This window comes from Montipora foliosa, chromosome 3, assembly GCF_036669935.1.
Source record: "Montipora foliosa isolate CH-2021 chromosome 3, ASM3666993v2, whole genome shotgun sequence".
In the NCBI taxonomy this organism is placed as follows: Eukaryota; Metazoa; Cnidaria; class Anthozoa; order Scleractinia; family Acroporidae; genus Montipora; species Montipora foliosa.
In genome coordinates this window covers 42,077,159-42,100,954 of record NC_090871.1, presented here as the reverse complement: position 1 = coordinate 42,100,954, position 23,796 = coordinate 42,077,159, and the positions used below count along the sequence as shown (strand labels likewise).

Genomic DNA, 23,796 nt, shown 5'->3' with positions numbered 1-23,796 from the left:
GAGACATAAAAAAATCATGACAAAATATTGAGAATTGTCATCCTGGCAAAATCAAGCAAGCCAAGTCTAATGAGCTCGCTCACGCAAAACACAATCTTGCTTTAAAGTTTTCTCAGACATTTTGGTCTAGTGCCATTTTTTAAAATTCATCACCTAGGAAAATTGTATAGATCAACACATGCAGAATTAATTTGCAAATTTCCTAATGATCTCACTTCCTTTCCTGTAAAAAGCATGTGATATCGGGATACGATTAAATTGATATCGACCGCCATTTGCTGATAAAGTATTCCATCATCTTGGAACTTTGTTTGTTTTTGGAATTCTCCTACCACTGATTCCGTGTGATATAAAAAGCAGATCATGATAAAACGAGTTGCCTGCAGATTGTCAAGTCAGATTTCGGGGGCAATTCACGCAGTGAACATTAACTCTTCAAGGAGCAAGGTGTTCAAATGCAGCATTAACTGATCGGTGATCTTGCAGTGTGTATTACTCCTGTGGAGGATAAGAAAGTGATCTACTGTAGGCTTGTCAAAGGGAAGTGCAGAATTTACTGGTAGGTAGAGTGTTATCACTTCTATGCTAAACAATTCGTTTGTAGGTTTGGTCGTTTCAATTTAAGAAGATTTCTTCAGACTTATGAACAGACATTTCAACGAAGGCGCCCTTTTCGCACAGTTATGTGAAATGCGTCTTTACGGGATAATCCTTTTACACCTGCGGGAAACACTTAATTTCAAGAGGCAACAGCACACTCATACAGACACGCAATTTCGCGCTTTCGGCCTTAGCGATCCAACCGACATTGTATCGTCGCTCTTGAACACTTTTCAGGCGTTTCTTTCCATGTAAAAAGGGAGTTAAAAAATAATAATCAGAAAGTTATTCAATTATTTGAAGACTCGAGTTTCTAGTATCTTGAAATTTTTTTTTTAATCGGGCCATTGTTCTATAGATAACCTTCCTTGTCTAATTGTACATTAAATCTTTGTTTGTATAAGTTGTTTTTAAAGATATTTCAGTTTGCCTAAATGACAAATTACATTTGAAGAACCTTTTGAAAAAAGCCGGAAAATGGTTTCTTTTGCTTGGTACTTTCATTGTCGTCAACGTTAAATTTACATTTAAAGCAAGCTTTCATATCAGATGTATATATATATATATATATCTATATCTATATATGCCTATGTCTCCTGACCCAGTACCCACTGAAAGCATTTCACTTGTGCCCTACCACTGGTGTTTGTCCTACTCCCAGCTCTTTCGATCCAGATTTAATTGGTTTTCTAAATAAACCACTTCGGACAATTATTTGTATTTCGGATTGACTGGCTCCTCAGAACAGAATCAGTTCCAAAACACTGAGATCGTTTCTGGCTGTATGGTAGCTTGGAGTACAATAGACGGCTTTTCTTCGAGGAATTTCAATACACATGGCATGATTTCGGATTCTCTTGTAAAACGCTTTCAAGCAGGTGTTTTTGATATTAATTTCAGCCACTATGAGCAAAGCACGAAACGCATCAAAATTTGTTTTACGAGCAGTTAACTTTTGACCTCATAAGTTTCTCTTGTCAGTGCCACTGTATTCTTAAATGCATGAATGTGATATGGTGCAATAAAAATCTCACGAAACGCAAGAAAAAATGTCTTCATTTGAAACGATTCACGAGATCACTTCTATGTAAGTGCTGGAAGTTACTGATCTTAAGCGCGGTCCCTGGATGATTGCCTTTTCCCTTGATAATAAATCACGGAAAAAATAGCTGCGTGCGTGTTTTTTGGCACCGTCCCAGAAGGACATTAAAAGTCTCATTAAAAGTTTTTGAAGATTGACTGTTCGTTCATATTTCTGGGGTTTCGTTGCTTGTTGCTCTCCAAGTCTCGACGTCACTTTTTGCCTAAAATAACCCCAACATTATAATTTCGATGTAGTCTAGGCCTCACGGCTCAATCTTTGATTTGAACAAGTACTTCGACCAAGGAGTGGAACTAAAACCTCTCTGCATGGCACATGAAAATTGTCCTGCATTACCTTAGTTGTAAATAAGGGCACAGGGTATTTAAAATCACTTTTAAAGTTATCCTCATTAAATCAAATTAGTCAGAGAAAGTAGTTAATTTACGGTTCTTTGGCCCTAGTTCTCAGTTGTCCTTTTTTGTCTTTTATTTCTGACTATTACACTAACAGCCCTGCGACGTTGGCTCATTTGGATGAGCATCGGACTACTCTGCGGGAGGTCGTAAGTTCAACTCCGATCGGACACTCAGGGCCTTTAAATAACTTACCTGAGAAGAAACTGTTGCCATTGTGATTGCATCCGCAAGTGGGTAGAGCCTTCTCAGATAAGGACTATAGACCATAGGCCCTGTCTCACAATCCGTCTTCTTTAAAAAAAGGAACCTTAAAGATCCCACAATCTCTTTGGAAAATAAAGGGCATGGAGTTCTTAGTGTTGTGGTCTGGTCTGAATTATGAGGGCTTCAAGTTTATTAGAGTTGTAACACTATTAAGCTCAACGCCTCCATAAACAAAGTGTTTACTTACTTACTTATCCCAGATATTTCGACACACTAATTCAAAACATAGCTAACATGATCTCATGACTGAAAACCAGTTATACTTAAAAACAGATTGGCTTGAATGTTTAAAAAGCACAATATTTTAACCATTAAGAAAGCAGGTCAAAAAACCACATCATCTATGTCCTTGGGTGACTGTCGCGACACTAGCTGCGGAAGGAGTTTTTTCCAAGGTCAGGAGAACGCTACACTATCCAAAAAGCTAACGGTCGGAACAATTCGTTTCTGGCTGACTCCCTACTGGACCTTGCAAAGGAGAATACAAAACATAATAACATAATCTTTTCGACAGAAACAGAACGATCCCTACTTGTTCCAAGGCTCCGTACATGTGAGGGATGGTTCTATGCATATGTTTGCGAACGACATCACAGCTTACACTATTGGATCAAGTGTTGACCAAGAAACTGCATCCTTGAATGATCTACTGTCGGAGCTCTTTAAACAAACTAAGTATCCGCCCTCAGTTCAAAGGCTAAAGCCATGATATTGGGAGGGTTATTTGCAACCCGTACCTGCTCGTGCATAATCAGTCATCTACGTTTTAAAGTAGATGACAGGTTATACCTCTCTAGCTGTAATTGGCTTCCTACCCACAATTAACATAAAAGACGTATTTTAATGACAATCTCTCAGGTCCATACAGGATCTGCTCCTGTTATTTTCAAAATAGCCCAGATCAACAAGATTTACAAATCAATCAATTTAGTATCAATTTAGTATCATCAAAACAAAAACTGAACTCTGAAGAACTAACGGCTTTCAATATAGCGGTCAGGCAATATGGAATTTTTGAACAAAAGTGAGTTGTACTTACTGATATTAGTTATAATGCTCTTAAATCGATTTTAAGGAAGCAATTAAAAGAAGTTTGATAAGGAAGCTGTCAAAAATTTCTTTAATTTAAGTCAGCGACTATTATATCACTTACTCATTAAAGATCTAAAGTTTTAAACCCTTAGATATTTTAGGATTAAAAATTATATTTTGTAAGAGAGTTTGTTGATTGCTATCCGCTCAGGTCGGTTGCCCAAGCGCAGTTTTATCCCACTAACCTACGTCATCAAATGAAGGCTGCATGTACGTATGTGTTACAGGTTGAAATTAAATTCAGGCAATGGGCACCAGAGCGGCTCCCAATTTCCCAAACGTATATGTTACATGTTGAAATCAAATCCAGGTCCATTTAAATCAAACTAGGTGAAAATAAATCAAACAAGGTAAATCAAAATCAAACTAGGTGAAATTAATAAACCTATTGTAGGTTAATGTCACCTGTTTGAAAAGGAATTTTCTTTATGGGGTGTGGTTGAAAAAAAGGGGCACGGTTTTTTTAGTGGGGTTGAAAACAAAACAAAAAAACAAAAAATCGCCTTTCTCTTCTCCCACTTTCCTCTCTACCCTCTTCCTTTTTTTCTGTCTGTCCCTATCCCTCTTAACCTTCCATCCCCTGATTCATTCATCATACCTACCACTACTTTATATACCCTTGACCCATTCAATTTCAATGTGTACATGGGAGAAAGAAATCGCTTTGAACTGCACTTACCGAGACTTGAACCGGGCACCGCTGATATCCCCTACCATTGAGTCCTTACCCGTAACTAACCGCATAGGACTTGGAGAAGCCGTCGTCATTAATTTTAATAGCAAATACGTTTCTCCTGGTGCAAGGGGGCCCAGACTCTTCTCGGTAATACTAAATTGTGCAAACGTTTACTCCAGCGGAATGCATAGCCCTGGACGGTTCGTAAAATGGCCCACTTTAATATTGCGCACAAAGGAAGAGTCAGTATCCCAAGAAGTAATACAACTCTTTGTGTCACTCTGATCGATACAAGGATACAATTCAAGGAAGAGGATTCCTAACGCATTTGCAAATGGACCTAATGAACCTTAGAAACGTACCATGTACATGTTCATGTCATTGCAAACACAATTGGATCCTCCACATGAGTGATCATTTCACAGAATATTCATGGCTTTATCCATTGAAAAATAAGGAAGCTGAAGATGTATTGCAATGCCTGTCTAAATTTTGCTGGCAATTTGGATTCCCTCAAAAGTACAAACTGACAATGGACGGGAATTTAAGAATTCACTGATGTACCAATTCTGCAAGAACAAAGGCATCACTCAACTTCATGGAGCTCCCAGAAAACCATCAACTCAAGGTTTGGTGGAAAGGAACAATCAAACGGTAAAGCAAAACATCAGAAACACCTTAAAAGAAAAGAAACAAAGTCCAAATAATTGGTGTCAGGTATTAGGGGAAGCTGCTTACAAAAACAACATCGTAGAACATGAAACAACACAACAAAAACCCTATGAATTGGTATTTGGCATACCAACATGGAAAGAAACCAAAACTACCTCAGATAACAAACATGATCAACATTCTACCATGGAAGAAGAAGAAGAAGAAGAAGAAGAAGAAGAAGAAGAAGAAGAAGAAGAAGAAGAAGAAGAAAAAGAAGAAGAAGAAAAAGAAGAAGATTGTGAAGATGTGGATGCGGAACCTGCAACAAGGAAACAACAGGAAAAAGCAAGAAACACACAAAGAAAATACAACCACAAAATGACAACAAGCAAACCCACTACTATTTCATTCCAAGTCAACAACTTTGGCAAGAATAAAAATTAATAAAGGGGACAAAAGTCCATTACACCCAAACACACTTCTTGGTAAAGTAATTGAAAAAGAACACGGATTTATGAAAGTTTGGAATTATTGACACTTGGATTGCACCAAACAGACTACAAATTACTGAAGACATGAATGTGTTATTAGACACAACTTAAAAAATAAGTTTCCCTGCCGCATGCAAAAAAACACTTGACCAGTGACACATGTACAAGAGGTGCAAAAACAATTAGGGAAATGACTTCTCATTGTTCAACTACATGCAATTATTGACTGTTTAATAAAGGTAACAAAGTTTGTGAACTAACAAATTTGGTTGTTCAAGCTCTTATAACCACAAAGGGGTTTTATACTGAACTACATTTGTACAAGTAACTGTACTTTAATCAATAATCTATCTGATAAAAAGTCAATTTTCGGATGCGATCAAGCCCATTTTGGGCATCGTTCATATTATCTCTTATGTTGTCGCCCTCAACACAGTTACATGAATGGTTTGCTCAAACATTTTGGTTTATATTTCTACAGCAGTAAGTCAAGATTGCCTCAATATTTCCAGTTGAGTTGACATTCGAAAAACAAAAATAGCATTCTTGTAGAGAAAACAATTGTACAAAAATTGGCGAATCCATCGTACTGTTCATTCGCACTTCATTAAAAGATCTGTTGCAATCCTATAAATGAACTGCAAAGAATAGCTGAAAAAGTCACTAAAGAAACCTTCAGGGAATGACCACGATAAACTAATTACTGTATTTCTCCTTTTTTCTTAAAAAAAAACTATTGCCTAACAGTCCAACGGCAAAAACCCTCCCTTAGTTGTACTCATGCAATCAGAATCATTTCTCGGATCCACGTTACCAGAATGATTCTGGAGAGTTGGATTAAAGAAAAATGGTGCCATATTGTCTAGTTTTAATTAGCAGTGCGTTAATACATTTGCACATCATAACCACATACTCTGAATTTTTAAATTACCATAGATCACTGTGGCCTTGGTTGGCTCGTGTTTTGTAAGCATAGTCTTAAAATCGGAAGAAAAACGAGAACCAAGGAGGTAGCATAGGAGGTAAACATTGTCTCCGGCACAAGTTCAATAAGTCTTCTCTTGAAAACTGTATTTATAGTAATATTATGTTTGCGACCTGTCTACTAATGAACAGACCATATTTCTTCGGAATGGGGGTGGCATGGGTAATTTTGGACAAAACAAGTTGTAGAAAACTCTTAGAGTGAACAGTACTTCCAGTAAAGAAGCCATGGTAAACACGTGAGAATTTAAAAAGAAACATTGAAGTCAATGTATTATAATGCTATTCTGGCTTTCAAGTGATATGTCAAAAACGAGTGCGAGTGTTTCGTCAGGGGTTCAAACACCGAGAAACAGATGAAAGCAAGACGCCGTAAGCAGAGTGCTTTTATTGTTTCGAGGTGTTTGGAACCCTTGATGAGACACGAAGCACGAGTTTTTGACACGACTTTTAACCTTTTTTCCACCAAGTACGAGTGTGATGTGATGATCTTTTGTTTTATCAGACAAGTGATAGAAATTTGTAAAGGATATGAATATTCAATATTTGGGTTAGTTTAAAAGGTGGAACTTGTGAAAAAATTTACCGAGGGCGTGATGGAGCGCGAGTAAGAATTACGTCGTTTTCGCCTGCCAAAATCGTCTTCCCAAGAAAGTGATTCGTTTAACGAGGCTGTTCCAGTCTCAACTAAATATAAACATAATAGGGCTGTGATCATTTTCACCGAATGGCTGAGGTTAAGAGAGGTACAAGTGCCGGTTGCTTTAGATGGTGGTGGACTTTTCAATGACTACGTACTACACAAGGTTCAAGCCTTGAGTGCAGATAATGCTAAAATGGCTGCTCTGTCGCTATTAGGTGTCCAAATTCGTTTTAATCCTCTGGTCACTAATGATAAAGGGTACTGCGAAAGTTTTATGTTGAATATTCGGGAAATTCAAATGCACTGTGTGCATTGGACACCCCGATTGGTTAATAATCTAATGAATTATTAATGACTTGAGAACAGTAATTCCTTCACTGAATATTTCAACTGGAATGCCACAGACCATTGACAGGATTTTTAAAATTGTGTGTCAGTGCATTTAATACATTTTTCTCATTGCAGACACTGACAAATCCACACGAAATCCAGGGTCTAAATATCCTGCAAGCAGGCTCTTCTGTTGAAATGGTGCGCGGTCAAAATAGAGGAGCTTGGTTCGTAACCAAGCCCCTATATTTCGAGATACTAAATATTCTAAGCAAGAGCCGATACAACGTGATTTTAGTGGTGATCAAACCTACGTTGTATCGGCTCCTGCTTAAAATATTTAGTTTCTCAACTTGTAATTACGCCGATCAGATCAAGCCACTGATCCAACGTACATCGACAGGAAGATTGTCCACGGTTGCTTGCTTCAAACCCCTATATTTCGACCGCGCACTATTTCATCGGAAGAGCCTGGTTTTGCCGGCTTGGATCTGAACAACTGAAGTCGATAGAGTCTCTGTCGACAATGTCGTTGAGCTGCGAAAATAAACAATTTTTAAAGATATGTCCCTAAAAGTAACACATCACAATATAACCCGTATATAAAATGTGCACAGAATAAAGAGTTCACATTTGATATATAAAACGTGCACAGAATAAAGAGTTCACAATTGAAATTATTAAGGACATTTAGATTATCTTAATTATACAAATTTAAAATATCAAGCTTAATACGAGATAGCGTATTCAGTAAAGTTCGGAGGAAGAATTACTCCGCCAAGCTTGAAACGTGTATTTCTTGAATTGAAGCCAAAGTTTATGGCAATACAGACAAAATTCCTTCTACGTTAAATAACTCTTGATCAAAACAAAATTGACTGCATCTGCCGTGCCTGCACTAGCCCACGCAAGTATTGGTAAACGGAAGTAAATCTCATTGGCTAATGAAGAACATGTCCATCAATCAAAAAAAGTGGGCGGACGCAATTTCGAAGAGGAATTAGGTCAGGCTCTCTATTTTTCGTTTCGCAAGCTCCACAGTTATGTACTGCGCGAAACTAAAATAGAGCCTGGTCGCATGTTAAGAAGAGGCAAGAGGCAAGAATGACCAACATAGAGATTAAATATTCACATTTTTCCCTGAGCGTGAGTGGGCAACATTTAACAAATCCTGCAATCTGATTGGTTACGGGAATGGGCAGATTTTCTCATCAGGGCATCTTGCAGTGAGCGGTATTCTTGCGTGATGTATCGCCACTTTTTTTCATGAACTAAGAAGATACTTTACTTTATTATTACAGTCTACTCGTTCGAAATTGTTCAAAATCTTGCCTCAATTTCAGCATTATATTCTTTGGGTATTGTTCAAGCATTCCGTTAGGTTTTAGAAGAAATCAAAACTGAATGCTTTTCTCCAGGCTAGGAAGGTCCGTATCGGGAAAATTAAAACTCCAAGATCTCGAACGCAGTTTTCCCAATACTGAACTCCTTGCTGATAAATAGCTTGATTAACATGTTTTGCTGGATATCATTATCAGCAATTAGGAAAAGAACAGAATCAAGGCATAGTACAGCCTCAACAATATACTTAAAGCCGACAGTGTCTCAACTTACAAAAGATGCCGTACCTTCTTTTAATTTTAAAGCGAATGCTAAGGTGCTTAATCCGAACCCTACTTTTAACCGCCTGTTACACAAATGAGATTATAAGAAGAATTTGGCAATTGTAATGGGCGTTGTTATGGATGAACTCGGAGCAGATATCTTCGTTAAACAAATGATGAATGATATTTTAATTTCCTTGTACTTTTCCACATTCTTCGCTATAAACATTAGAGATATATATCACTGAGCCCCAAGTAAACCCATGCTCGTATTCACTCACGAAATCAAGGGAGTTTACAGTCACTACTTGGCCAACAAGATTATCTACAGCCCGCAAAACTCTAACCTAGCACATTTTCTTCCTGTCTTTCTCGGGAATTTCCTTGATTTAATTGTTTAATTTCGTATTTGCTTTTTTAGCAGACACTTGTGCGATTGAGGTTAAGAAACCAAAGTTGATCACTACTTACAGGTGTCTGTCAGATATCAAATACCTCCCAGTATGTGTCTGGAAATCAAAGTGCGTTGACACACAAAATCTTTTGCCAGCGTGAGGTCCGGGTAATACTTGCGTGTTGTTTGGACTAGGATAATGATACTATGAAGGTCTTTGAAAATAATCCAACAGTTCAAATAACTCTTGATCCGTTTTTTATTACTTCAAGTGTTACTTTTGGCATCCTGCACACAGCCACTGCTATGGAAGGTTAATGACCAAGGAACAGTGAAGATTTCCGTACTTGAAACGATAATTATGTTCCTTTTTTGTTATTTTCCATATCATGTTTTGTTGTTGTAAAAGAAAGTAATAGTACAAATGAGAAGTTAAACGGGGAAGAACACAACCAGTCCCTGTTAACAAGGTGGTAATTAATTGCAAAAAGCAAATTTACACCTCAGGAACTTTGGAACTAACGGCGGGCATGGTTTTATACGAAAAGTGAAGTTTTAGACGAAGGAACAGCTTTGTCGGGATTAGAGATAGGCTTATATACTTTGATATTGCCGTTGGCGGGCATTTAACGACCTTTGCCCTCCGCATTGTTTTGAAATGTTTATAACATTCAGAAAAAAACTAGACTCAATTTATTTTCAGCCTTAAGAACCAAAAAAACTCCTATAGCATCTCAACAAAAAGTAATGTGATTAGGAATTCTTCAAAATAGGAAGAAGAAATAAACTGTTCCAACTCAAGAGTATTCATGTTGTTGAAAGTACCCTATTCAAGATAAGTGAGGGGTGGAAAAGTATTTGTTTCGTCTGATTTGTACACTGTTTGAATGGGTGTACTAGAGATAAAAATGTAATTAATTTAATTATACCGTCAGGTACCATAAGCAAGTTCATTCTTTGCGGTTCAATTTTCAAAAATATAATCACGAACAAGATAACTTCACAAATGTTGTCACCAAAATCTTGACTGCAGCTGACGGAAAAAGATCTAATTTGGCAGGCTAAAAAGGCTTTATTTGAACTATTTGCATTAAAGAAATCTCTCCTCCTTTCTCGAAGATGCTTTACGAATGATCATGCATATCTGTCAGTCATCTAGGATAAAGTTCAGGCAAAGCGGTGATTCAGGCCCTTAAGTCCTGGCAATGAAAAAGAAAAACAAAACACTAACAACAATGATGTCAAAGTCAACAGCAAGTTGAGTTAAGCAGGTTCTTCAAGGCAATTTGTCGCTTTAAAGACATCCCAAGAACTCATGGGCCTTTTGAACGTACAGTGACATAACGTGGTTCAGCACATGAAACATATCGCGTGATAATTTAATAAACAAAAGATGTCATCTTGACCTCATGCAGGATAATCGTGCAAAAAAACTTGCCTCGAAAATAGTCACGTAAAACCACAAAGGAGGTTTTTTTTTACATTAGCTTACAGTCGCTTTATCACTAAACCTTCTTGAAATGATGCAATCTCATTATCTCCGTTGTTGACGTACGTATTTGAAATCAGCAAGTCAGCATCCATGCATTTTTGTCAAACTTCTTTCATCAGAGTATATGGTTTCCATTCGGCAAACTTGAAACATCAAACCCTCCGTAAGCCTTCCGTAAGAGACAATTCATGCATCCCTCAAGCTACATTACTACTTTACAGATGCATTTAAGATAATCAGAGGTTCAAGTTCTTGGCCCAGTTCTTCCTCATCGTCGTGAACACTTTATAGAACTCAGGAGTTGAACATGTTCATGGTATCCTTTAGTTTAGTAAACATTGGAGGACTCATCCCTTGTTTTATTTTGGCCCAAATAAGAGTTCATTTAGCAAGAAATTGCACATGCATACCGGTTTCGTGGTCATTGCACACCGTTGTTCGATATCGTTACATCATCGCTCTTGGCTCAGAGAGGATTTAGTGGGGGATCGAAACTTTAGGGCTTTTAGGTTTGTCTGTCCTCAAGTTGAATCGGTATTGCTAATGCATCTTGGGTGGCTTGAAATTAAACACAATTTGCTTCCAAAATAAATAAAAATAGAGTTGCATTACTGAAGGGATAGTAACAGGGTCTAACGGGATTCGTCAATGACTCACTTCTTAAGATAAGAGTATTCCACAAAATAAAAACATTCGATTTTAAACAGTTATCTGTTTTACCACTACGAATCATCCCAGATCAAACGACTACCATAGACAAAAGAAAAACATGTATTTTGATAAAAGTCAATTGTTTTCCTTTTGGACAGATTACTACAAGGTATATTAGTCATTGTTAAAATTATCGGCTTTGGGCGCGGACACATCGCTCGGCGCTCTTTGAGTGCCAAGTTCAGGTATTCCGAGCAATCGACCTGAGAGAAAACAAAATAACAACAAAACATAAAAACAGATAGACTTAACATCTTACTAAGGTAAAACTTTTCTCACAAGTTGTGTGAGTTATCATAATCGATAGGTTGATATAGGCATTTGGTGGTAAGTGCAAAGGAATCAATAGCCGATGTCTTGAGAGCCGTTGGAGATCAAAGTTGCATTCAAATGACGACCTTTATGGTCCTCTTTCCTCCATAAAAAACCACCTTGTCTCATGTTTGCCGAGACACCTTTTCTGTAAAGGTTTAATCGACGAAGTAAAATGTTACAAATCGTATTATCAAAACTAAGGAAAAAAAAAAAACTAGTCTCGTGCATGCACTAATTGTTGGCCACAATTTTGCCTTTTTTACATTCCATTCCACCACATTCTGAATCAAGCAAAAATGTCTATATATTCCTTTTTGTTGTCAGATATTTGTCTGTCAGGAATTGTAAAGAAAACCCCACTGATTTCCTGAATACTATAACCTTTTAACCGCTGGTATCCCCCTTAAGGGTGTTAATTTTTCAAGACACGTTGATAAAAAACAGGAAATTCGCAATAACCTAATTCTTATCGCTATGCCGACTTGCTGTCAGAGTCTCAAGAGTTTCAGGTGACTTAGTACCTTAAAATGATCTGCCCTCTTCAATCAGACGACACTTGTATATGAAGAGCTTCAACTAAACACCTCTGCAGATCGCTTTTTAGCTAACAGTCTTAAGTATATGGATAAGAATCCCCACCTAGATTGACAAAGGTAAGATTGTTGCTTGATTGTCATTTTCAAATAAAGAACAATATTTGATTGACAAAGAAATCTCTCATTATGAATTATTTACTTGAAGTCATAAGATTCAAATACTCCTCAAATGAAAGTAAAATATCCTTGATCACTTGTACATGTAAGAACGCAGAGCAACAAACTTATCCAAAAGTATTTAAATAGGAAGTATCTTTATACAAATGAAAACGGCACGGACAAAGTGAAACTTAGTAGTTTTGCAACGCACATGTTCTCACTTCCTTTTTAATTATCATTATTGTTGTTACTACCATTATTAGTGATTTTTTACTGGATCTTCTTCCTAAAATAGTTAAGGCGTGAAGGAATGTCAACATAACAACTGCCAATATTAAGGCTGTCCATCAGGATACCCTAAAGGCAACACTGCATTGCTTAATTAGGGAAAGAAGCTATAGTTATGCCATTTATAGAAGGCTTCGCAATTACATTGTCTGTCGCCAAAATACTTCTCAGCTTTTTCTCCTTTAACGCAATTAAAGTTATGGAATGTGAAGCGCAGGTTTGTCCATGTTGAGAGGCTATCCAAAAGAAAACGCTTTCTTTTGCTATTAAGACTGCTTCAGTTCTTGGCAAGACTCTCTTTTCTCCAGCCTATTTACCAAGTCATGTTATCTTCCTTTTTCTCACGTTTTTAATCAAAGCCTGCTAACAGCAGAGTTAAATTCGTGTTACAAAACATTGGAATGATTCCAAAGTCTGTAAGAGGACTACGTTCATAGCTACTTTAGCAGATTTCTCGCTTGGAAATTAAAGGCAAAAAGGTTCAGCAGCTACTTATGTAAATTTGAAGGCCACCGGTTACGCACAAAAATCCCGTTACGTTCTCTAAATACTCCCTAGTGATCAAACACATTTTCGTCTTCCTGAACAACTAATACCGTTAATTAGGATAAATCGCAGAGGTCGCCAATGCTCTGTCAGCACTCTTGAATTCGTGCAATTCTCCAATGGATCGCAAAAGACTCTATGTCATTTTCCCTATACCTTTCTTGTTAACAATCCAGTTGCACTGTTTCTTAGCCCCTGAGGGTTTTGGCTCAGAGACAACCAAGGAATTCATAGCGTGAATGTTATGTATTGCGAAACGGTTCAAGAGACCTCCCAAATTTCTCCTTCCCACGGTTTCTTAAACGATACCGATCGATACCTATTAAAATATCCTTTGAAATTTGACTACCCATATTTGTTCTTCCTCCAGTAGTGTATTGAGTGCGTGTGCATGCGTGTTTTGCATTCTCTAAATCTTTTTTTTTCTATATCGCCGCTGTGTCAAAAAGATCATGCACAAACTAGGAGCTAACACGAAACCTTTTGTTCATTTACTTCCCAGAGAGCGCAGGTCAAAAAATATCGTCTCGCATTGGTCATCAGGAAATTATGTTGATTACCATGAACACACCAGTAGGACGAAAGTATTTCTCTCCTTTTGGTAAAGAGTCCATTAAGTTAACACAATAACTAAAAATATATTTTTAGAAGAACGAATGATGAAGAAAACGTGCTCCACCAATAAACGATATGACCAACTTGGTCTGTACGTGAAAACAGTTGAAGATTAGCTTGGTCATTGTTATCGCATCACACAATTTACGTTCTCTTTTTTGTTCGTAAGTCTCTCATCATGCCTACACGGCCGACTAATTGTTGTCATTAACCTGGCAGGCCTGTATAGACTCCTCACGGAGGATTTTTGTTTAGCTTTGTTTTCAATGTGTTGGTCATTTTGCGTTCAAAGTTGTGCTCTGCTGGATCAACGAAGCCTCTCTGCACCCTCAGTGTGCTGATATTTGTAATGAAGCATACTAGTGGATTTGTAATTGGTTGACGTACAGGGAACACCTTCATTCGGGAAACGTTCCGCTTATTTTCTTAAATATCCTCTGTTAGTGGTATATTTGGACTCATTTGCCTGTTTGACAGTAAAGTCGATATTTTCATTCTTTGCACCCATACTGGAAAAATCATCATCGGTATTAAAGACTGATTTGTTTATTTTGGATACAACTGGATTCGTCAGGTGTCCTACAAGAGTCCTAGTTTTGTAGTCACCCTCAATTGTAACATACCCAAATGACCTTCCGAATCTGATATCGCGCTCTGGACTGCAGCTGGCAATGTTTTCAAGTTCGAAGACTCGTTCCATCGCAAATAACGGTTCTTCTAATCATGTCTATGGTATTGTTAATACAATTAATACAATTAGATGTGCATAGCGCATATTCCATAAAATGTTCATATGCGCTGTTTACATTGTGTCATAAAAAATTACATAAAATAATTAACAAAAAATAGCAAAATACTTGCCAAAACATAGCAAAGAAACTCTCTTTGGATGAGTTTTGATGTAAGCTATTTGAACAGAATCGAATTGAAAATTGGCAAATTATATTAAACGCTTGTGGCAACCGACAGGTTTTTATTCAGGATTTCTCCTTTACCTTTCCCTTGATTTTTTCTTCTTTTATCTTTTTTGTGTTAACGAATTGTAATTTAGTGTGAACTTAGTGTAATTGGTGTAAATTGTTCTTCAATTAGTTCGAACTCCCGTTCGAACCAACGCAATAGTATTTCTTTGATTGAATGTTGTTAATAATTTTATGAAAACGAAATTAAAATAAAATTTATTTAAATCACGTGTTGCAGACTCAACACCTTACCAATTTGTGCATGTTGATTCATTTATTTGTCATTATAACTATGTTAGAAAGGATTTTTTCAAGATATTTTCTGCGCCATTTTTGTATCTTGTTTGTTTTTCATGTTTGCCTGTTTGATGTTTTCCTGTTTTAGTTGTATTTTTGTCGTGTCTTCTTAGGAAAGTAGCGGAACTTGAGTTTTAACGTATCTTCCCTTTGACGACTCATAAAAACAAACAAACAAGCAAACAAACAAAAAAAACAAACAAACAAATAAATAAATAAATAAATAAATAAATAAATAGATAAATAAAGAGGCCACTGGATTTCGCCAACTCAGTGCAACAGCCTTCCAATAACAGATGCACCGAACGCTTACAAAGCACGCGACCTATTGCTAGTAGTACTAGTTTTCAATTTTATACTTAATTCCTTTTATACTTAATTCCTATGGCATTCCTATGGCAATTTAATAACGCTAAACTGTGAGAGAGTAAATCGCTTGCTGTGGAGAAGTTTTAAAAACGAAGACTTGGTGTTAAAATTTCTAAAGGTCGATTCAGCGTTATCCTCCTTAAAAAAATTAATGTGCTTAAGGTTGCAATCTTTGACTACCACACACATGGTTTCAAATTCCGTTGACCTTAGAACATTTTTGAAAGCGGAAATCCAGTCGAATAAAAACTATTTTTACCACAATGAGTTTCTAAAAAAAAATCTCCAGTCTAAATTAGGCACAACTATTTATGCCGTAATGAACTGTTAAAAGAATTTTGTAGGAATTGGATTTTTGTCATACTTGTTTCCATTTTTAAATTTGCTAACACAAGACAGCTTTTGCTAGCAGATTATGACAAATAAATCGGGGTTGTCTGACAAAGAAAAACCACGCGATGGTCAATAAATTTAGAAGCTGTGAATATAATCTCAGTTTAGTTATGTTTGCGGTTTCCTTGACTAAAAAGTATAGCCAGGATGAGAGAACGATAAAGTATTCAATAATGTTCTTTCGGTCTCCCCAACAGTTAATCTGTTCGTTCATTAACACTCATTTCCTTCGTCAGCCATTTTTCGTCTTTTTGCCCAAACCGTTCTTCGCAAAATGTTCACGGTTTGATTTATTTGCTTCAGAAAAACAAACTAAGGAAATTTCCAGAAATTACTTCTGAGACTGATACCCTTGCAATGCATATTGTTGCAAGCTCCTGATTGCGCTAAGAAACGGAAATTCAACGAGACCATTTTAACCCGTTCGTAACAGCAGCATCAGGTGATCCGAGCGTTAAACTTAAGGATCGTTAACTCAAGAAATTATGTGAGCGTCCAAGGAAGCAATTGTGAACATCTTTTTCTTGATTCTGAAAGTAAATGATAAAGTTTGTGAAAACAAACTTCTCACTTGAAATTATGGTTACTAAACAAGAACTGGTCATCTATTTTATTCGTTTATTTATTTATTTTTGTCATAACTACTTCTGTTATAAATTTTGTAGATTAGTATGTTAGGCACATTTCAATATATTCATTACCATTACTCGGGCAGGGGAAAGGCCCGAGGTTAAACTTCGGCCTCCTTTTTTTGCGTTCAGTAAATCGCAAACAAGCGCATACCTGGCATGGTTGTGCAATGGCTGACGCATCAAGTGCGTGAAGTTTAAGCCATTGAACATGCGTGGCATTGAAGACATTGAACTAAAATAGCGTCGTTGAAAGTAAGCACGAATATGGGGTATCATTCGCTCAAACCACATACAAATGCACACACTGTTCGAGGTAGACCCACATTAAAATTTGCCTAGCGTTTTCGGAACGGATCGGTCCGTGAACTTTACGAGAGATCACTTTCCAAGCGAGCATTTATGAGCCGAACATGACGAAAGTCATTGTCCTCACGCTAACCTAAATAATAAATAATAATGTAGCCGACATCTCGACTGTCATTGGAAAGCTCAAGTTCACGTATATATGCATGAAGTTATGTTTCGTCTGGCAGATCATGGGTTTAAAACCTCGGTCGGAACAACACTCAGGGTCTTATAATAATAATAATAATAATAATAATAATAATAATAATAATAATAATAATCTTTATTTGGCTGATAATGATATTTCTATTACATGTATTAAAAATAAGAGAAGTTCAACAAGGTAACAGTAAACATCTAATAGACCGTATTCATAAATGGCGGCTAAGTAATTATTCTTTTGTCTTTATGCTAATCATCCTAACTAGCCTCGTAAACACGAGCAAAATTCAAAAAAATTTTTGTTGCAAAGTGAGGCTAGTTAGGATGATTAGCACAAAGACAAACGAATAATTTCTTGACCGCCATTTATGAATACGGTCTATATCTGAAAATAACGGAGGAGAAAGTACTGTCTATGTAACTACATCCGCAAATGCTTTGACTTTCAAGTCTTATTGGGTTGACAGGGACTATAAACCCTTGTTATCAACACTGTGAGAAACATTGTTCGTGGAGAGTAGGGGGAACATCACCGGTGTGGGTCTCTCAGAGAATTGTAGAGCGCGATTAAAGTGTATGTGATATGTGCGGTATGTAACTAGTCTTCCAGCCTCCACATTATCCCACGAAGGTTTTCTCTTGGAACTGACTTATGCAGATAATAATAACAATAATAACAATAATAGCAAATAAAAAATACGGTTTGATAGGTCAAATAATTAACAATTATTCAATGAACGCGCGTTGGATATGAGTTGGCTATAACCAGTCTCATATCCAACAAGCGCGAATGGAATAATTGTTTTATTACATTCCTTGAACTCCAAAAGTTTAGAAAGTAAGAAATACGAGCGAAAAAAGGGAGCAAATCAGAGCGAAATCGAAAAAAACTTGATAAGTACTGATGCGATGTTGTGCAAGACCTTGTGGTCAGACAGACGCAGGCTCATCACAAAAACATTTCTTACCTTTCCGCGTACTTCTAAACGTCGGAATTGATCTAACCTTTCCTCAAAAACGTTTTTTTTTTCTTATTCAGAGACAAATTTCACTTTCCGGCGAAAAAACACTTTTATCTTAGCAACTCGTAGCGCAATCATTTATCATATAAGGTCAAACTAAGGTATATGAGCTGATAACCGGGATTGAGTGAACCAAACAGAGCACGAGAAATGCATTAACCGAGGTTGACAATTTAATGATTTTGGATAGTAGCCCTTGTAAATGAACAGTTTTTACAGTGACGCTATTTCGTAGGGAGGGTTTTCTGAGAGGTTACAAGTGATGCTTTCGTATGTGTATACAATATTTTAGATGAAACCTACTGAGGGGAATGAGCCGAGGGCCCATGTAGCAAATTCCTATATATATATATTTTTTTCTTTTCAACCAGCAGATAAAGATACTATTCAAGAAGCCAACATGGGTGTAATCAAGACGCTACAATTGTTTCAAGTTTTGCTCCTTATAGAGTCTTTCCATATCTCCCCAGTCTCTGTGACCTCGTCGTGGCTGTAAGTGGACAGCAATAATTCAGTAGCCATCCAACGGACAATTACTCTCCTTAACATCAATACTACAAACACCAAGAAAAGTATATTAGCAAATATTATTCACCTTTGACCAACCGGAATAAACAATTTCATCGATAACCTCTGCTTTAATCTTCACATCATATTCACCACTATTCACCTCCACGTCGGTGAATAATTGTTAAGTATAATGAAAAGAATGACAAATAACAATAAGCTATCCTTCACACCGACTACACCGACCAGTGTAAACTTGAGACAGACGCTTTTTTCTTTGCCTCTTCTATGCTAAAACTGACAATGACAATGCTTAATTAAGATAATTTCACAGTGAAATAGAGTAGCAAATACTCTTCCTGCCACCGACTTCCTTCGCTACTCTACTTTGTGATGCAAACAAATATCACGGGAGAAAATGACAAAAACACAGGAACAGGACATTAAGATACCCGGATTAAAAAGTGGTCTTAATAAATGGGATTAGTGAATTTCTCTCATTGACTTATCGTATTAATATTTCTACAGATCTCTGGCCCTGATGAGCTCAGCAAACCCATTTATTAGTAGGGGAAGTTGTGATGAGATTGGCGATCGACTCAATGATGAACAGCTTAAGGTCTGCAAGGTACACATAAACGCTATGGATAGCGTCAAATATGGAGCTACCATGGCCGTGTCCGAGTGTCAACACCAGTTTCGCCACAGAAGATGGAACTGTACCACTGCGCATTTCGACAGATCACCCGTGTTTGGTAACCAGTCTACTACCCGAGGTGAGTTGTACCTGTGCCGGAGTTTTAAGAATAGCGCGGTTTTGCCCAGATTAAATTTGACCCTTTCATTAGAACACGTACAATAAAATGATCCGAAGTACTTGGATAATTAATTTTTATATCTATCCTGCTGACTCTTCGGCCTTCTGACTACAATCGGTGGTCTTTGAATTTCCCTCGAGGACGGTAATATATTTAACATCCTCTGACAAAAACAATTGCACTTCCGCCATGTCAATTTTCAGGAGCACCCAACGTCAATTTTCGAAAATATCTGTTGGGAAGAAGACGACTTGACATCTAGAGTTTTCGAAACATTTGTTGTAGAAGTTACGGGAGCCTTTTTTCTGGCTGAAATTTTCGAAAAGGTAAGTTTTGATCCCTATAAATTTCGGATCACTAGACTTTCAGCTAGGAAATCCGAACAGATGAAAAACTTTAATTTAGGGGATAAAAATATGCCTATGTCTACCATTTAAATACCAAAATACGTTTAACAATGCTATGTTTAAGTGGTTTTGAACCGTTGAGTGCCCCTGAATTCTCTTTGTTAGAAGCACAAGCAAATAACAGAAAACCAAAATCTGTAACATTTTATATGACATGTTGCGAAGATTGGTGGTTATGAAACCCGACAAATTTCTTTGTTGTATGTTTTTGTTCTCATTTTTGGCCTTGACCGTGCACAAAACACAATAATTGTTTACTCCGTATTGAGGAACTAACCAATAGAAATGTGTTAGTTATGTAATTCATGCCATAGTGTATGAGCGCAAAGCAAAAGATCGTGCACGATCGTGGACTTTCCAACCTAAATCTAGGCATCTTTGTTTGCTCCTTTGATCTTTGCCCAGTCTCCTCTATTAACTATGGTCAAACCACTTTCTTGAAGAAGGCGATAAGATCTTCATTCAAATGTTCGGCTGGTTCTTAACGTAAATGCCACTTTGAATAGGTTGCAGGGCGTAACAGTTAGCAGGCATTGTCTATTTGATCGCACCTTGCGTTTCACTTCACACTCGAAATGGATTGATTGACAGTAGCGTAATGCAGCAGCGGGACACCAGTATTCCCATAGCTAAATTTTCCACCAATTACAGATAGCTAGTTTGTTAATATGCCGTCTTAACAAGTACATATCATAAAAAACAGTAGCATTCTGTTGATTCCTAACGCCAGACATACCGTTTTAGATCATCACTCCACCTATTCTTATTCCGGAATAAGGTCAATCGAGCGCAACCTAAGCCGGTGTGAAAACGTAGTGATTTCAACGTTATGGATCTTTTCTCCTTTGTCAGGTACCAGAGAGGCCGCGTTTGTTCACTCCATCTCATCCGCTAGTGTTGCCTATGCGGTCACGCGTTCATGCACTGAGGGAAAACTTGGAGACCAGTGTGGCTGTGATCAGACTTATAAAGGAGATTCCAAAAGGGGTTGGGAGTGGGCTGGATGCAGCGAGGACATCGACTATGGCATCTGGTTTTCCGAAAAGTTCGTTGACGCAAGTGAACGAGGGCGTAAGGTTGACCCTTCTCGTGTTCTGATGAATATTCACAATAATCATGCGGGAAGATTGGTAGGTATTCATAGGAGGGGGGGGCAATTTCTGCACTTGGCGACTTATTTGGATTGAATTTGTTGATTCTCCATTCTGGTCCTAGTTTCTTTGCGAATTATTCAGTCCCTCCTCATCAAAAAGCAACCCTCGAATGAATTAATACCCCTAATTTGTATTGCTTTTGTGCTCTACTTAATAGCCTGGAAAACCTGTGTTACCAAGCCGCTTAAGCTAACACTACTATTTAGTTGTTGTCACAAGGATTAAAGGAAGTATCCCTATTTCGCCTGCCGCTTGCGTTATACTAGAAAGATAATGTAAAGTGAATTAACATACTATTCCGTTCACCTTATGCTGGCTTCTTTGTTAAGCCGGATTTGAATGTTTTTTTCGTTTAGCGATACATTAATAAGTATTTGACCATTGAACTTAAAGTATGTTGAATTACAGTGGTTTCGCCCACAAGACGATTCGCCTACAAGACGATTAGCTCACAAAGTGATTCGCCCACAATCAAGAGGTTTCGCCTACACTTAAGATCATTCGCCCACACAACTTATGAAGGAAAGGAATCCATCGAAATATAATGGTTATGAAATATCGCAACAGAATTCACAAGCGATGCCTGCGTGGCACACGTATTTCTAGCTGTTTCTCTCTACCGGTCGCCATCTTCCCTATACACGGCAGTGCAACACCCTTCCACATCATTATGTGTTCTGAATACGCCTGAGGTCTAGGTGAATGTTCTTCGGCCATTCTCCTCTACGTCATCATTACCCAAGACTTACTGACAGGCATTTGCAACTCTATATAAGTGCAAGCTACAATGATGCCTCCTTGGGATTTTGCCTAGAAGCAAAAACACGAGAGGCAGGTACACGCAAAGTACCGGACCGAGAGTAAATAGTCTCCCTCCCACAAACGCGTAACACACCCTAATATAACTGAAGAAAAGGTATTTTAATATATACAAAAGAAACCCCAGAAATTACGACTAATTACGAACTAAGATATTTATAATAAATACAGTGCACTTGAGTATAGTTCAGTTGGCAATGCAAGGTCTTGTAGCTCCTGTATCATGCTACCAACTTGAACGATTGTCTCGACATTCCAACTGTGTTCTAACGAACTCTTCTAGCTGATAACTGTTTAACGAAAACGTCAAGCGCGAACTTAACAGTCGCCAACTCTCTCCAAGTGGAGGACTTTTGAGACTCGAGCGAAGACCAATTTCTATGAAAAATTGCAGTGGAACCTTGAATAGAAGCGGCACATTCTAGAATATTATCGAAAACCCTACATAGTCACCCAAATCACATGAACGAACCAAAGCCTCTCCAACCGTTCCATCAGAATATTAATTTCTCACTAATTCTTTACCAGATCACTCAAATTACGTTTTCCTTCATTAGATGCGTGGGCGAATCACCTTAAGTGTGGGCGAAACCTCTTGATTTTGGGCGAATCACCTTGTGGGCGAATCGTCTTATGGGCGAAACCTCCGGATACGGAATGTACATAAACGTGTTTTATGTACATTCCGTTGTTACTGGCAAAATTAGCACTTTTTCCGACTTATAAATTCAACTTAACGCTTTGTACATTAATCAACTGAAGATGACAGAAGTTTCTGTCGAAACACGTCTTGTAATTTCAAAAGTTTTGTCGTTTTCTTTAAATTTCTGACTTGCCTGCCGATATCAAGATCATTTTATTATTTGTGACTTTTTCTACCAGGCTGTGAAAACGTACATGAAACGACAGTGCAAATGTCACGGGACGACAGGGTCGTGTAAATTTCAAACATGTTGGCTATCGCTGCCAAATATTCGAATAGTTGGGGACCACCTCAAAGAGAAATTTGACGGAGCTACGATGGTTAGTCAGAGAGTAATAGGCCAAAGAGCAGTTCTGGTTCCAACAAAGGAAAACATCAAACCACCTACAATCGAAGACCTCGTTTATCTTGATAATTCACCAGATTTCTGTAATGCTGACTCCAACACTGGTTCGTTGGGAACGCAAGGAAGATTCTGTAATCGTACTTCTCTAGCTATAGATGGATGTGATTTGATGTGTTGCAGCAGGGGCTATACGACCTACCAGAAGATTCGTGTCGAACAATGCTACTGCAAGTTTTACTGGTGCTGTTCTGTCCGGTGTCGCAAGTGCTCCAGAACAGTAGAGGTCAGCGTATGCAAGTAAGAGAGAGTGGGAACTATCTTCGAGGCTCTCTTATCTTAGGGATGCCAATGCATGGAAGCAAAGGGCTAAGTCATAGGTGATAGCCAAATGTATCACTAGCATTACGTTCCAATACTCTTCACTTAAACGAACATAAATAATTTTATCCTTAAATTTCTGTAATACGCAAGCGGATCCAAGACAGTTTTAAGTTTTCAAAGTTCTCTAAAGTAAAACATAGTATAGGTGCAGGAACTTACCATATCATCTCTTAAATTACATTTGAGAAATTGGACAATTAAAATAAAGAATATTGACAACTCAAATTCGGCGTAAGTGATTTGTAACGTCTAACCTGCGATCAGTGCTTTCTTGCACATACATAACTTTAGCAGTGTCTGATTTCCACAGATTTGTTACTAGCAAGAGAAAATGAGGGGACAGAGAGGGAGGCTCCCGGTCCAGCCCTTGGGATATGTCATGTCCACGAAAGTTATTTTTAAACGAGCGGAAGTCTCCCGAGACGTCCGCATGCAGGCCAAACTTGGTCCGATGTTTGAATGAAAATAAATATTCATCAGCATTCCACGTGCGCCATCATTTCTTCTTTTCACTAAGAATCTGAGAGCGAGGCAAGACTGCATGCAGACGTCTCGGAAGACAGACTTCCGCTAGAACAAAGACTT

The 23,796-nt window shown here is 37.8% G+C and overlaps 2 protein-coding genes across 5 annotated transcripts; both read left to right on the top strand.

Moving 5' to 3' along the window:
* Positions 1-373: 373 nt before the first annotated feature.
* On the top strand, positions 374-23,436 carry LOC137994847 (protein Wnt-4-like). 4 transcript variants are annotated; one of them, XM_068840441.1, is made up of 5 exons: positions 374-559; positions 18,451-18,568; positions 19,112-19,359; positions 20,661-20,938; positions 22,664-23,436. In XM_068840441.1, exons 2-5 carry the CDS (start codon positions 18,477-18,479, stop codon positions 23,129-23,131), a joined length of 1,086 nt encoding a protein of 361 aa, XP_068696542.1. In that variant the 5' UTR covers positions 374-559; positions 18,451-18,476; the 3' UTR covers positions 23,132-23,436. The 4 variants fall into 4 exon arrangements, with proteins under 4 accessions (XP_068696542.1, XP_068696541.1, XP_068696539.1 ...); XM_068840440.1 differs by having other exon boundaries at positions 18,448-18,568; XM_068840438.1 differs by lacking the exon at positions 374-559 and adding an exon at positions 12,248-12,403 and having other exon boundaries at positions 18,448-18,568.
* On the top strand, positions 4,691-5,230 carry LOC137995871 (nucleolin-like). The gene has a single exon (XM_068841336.1). The coding sequence runs from the start codon at positions 4,691-4,693 to the stop codon at positions 5,228-5,230; it is 540 nt and encodes a 179-aa protein (XP_068697437.1).
* Positions 23,437-23,796: the final 360 nt, after the last annotated feature.

Excerpts from the sequence above, each read along its gene's own strand:
- LOC137995871 (XM_068841336.1), top strand. The coding sequence starts at position 4,691 with ATGTACCAATTCTGCAAGAACAAAGGCATCACTCAACTTCATGGAGCT.
- LOC137994847 (XM_068840441.1), top strand. The coding sequence starts at position 18,477 with ATGGGTGTAATCAAGACGCTACAATTGTTTCAAGTTTTGCTCCTTATA. Across the intron at positions 19,360-20,660 it reads TAACCAGTCTACTACCCGAG|GTACCAGAGAGGCCGCGTTT; the intron begins GTGAGTTGTACC and ends CTCCTTTGTCAG. Across the intron at positions 20,939-22,663 it reads ATAATCATGCGGGAAGATTG|GCTGTGAAAACGTACATGAA; the intron begins GTAGGTATTCAT and ends TTTTTCTACCAG.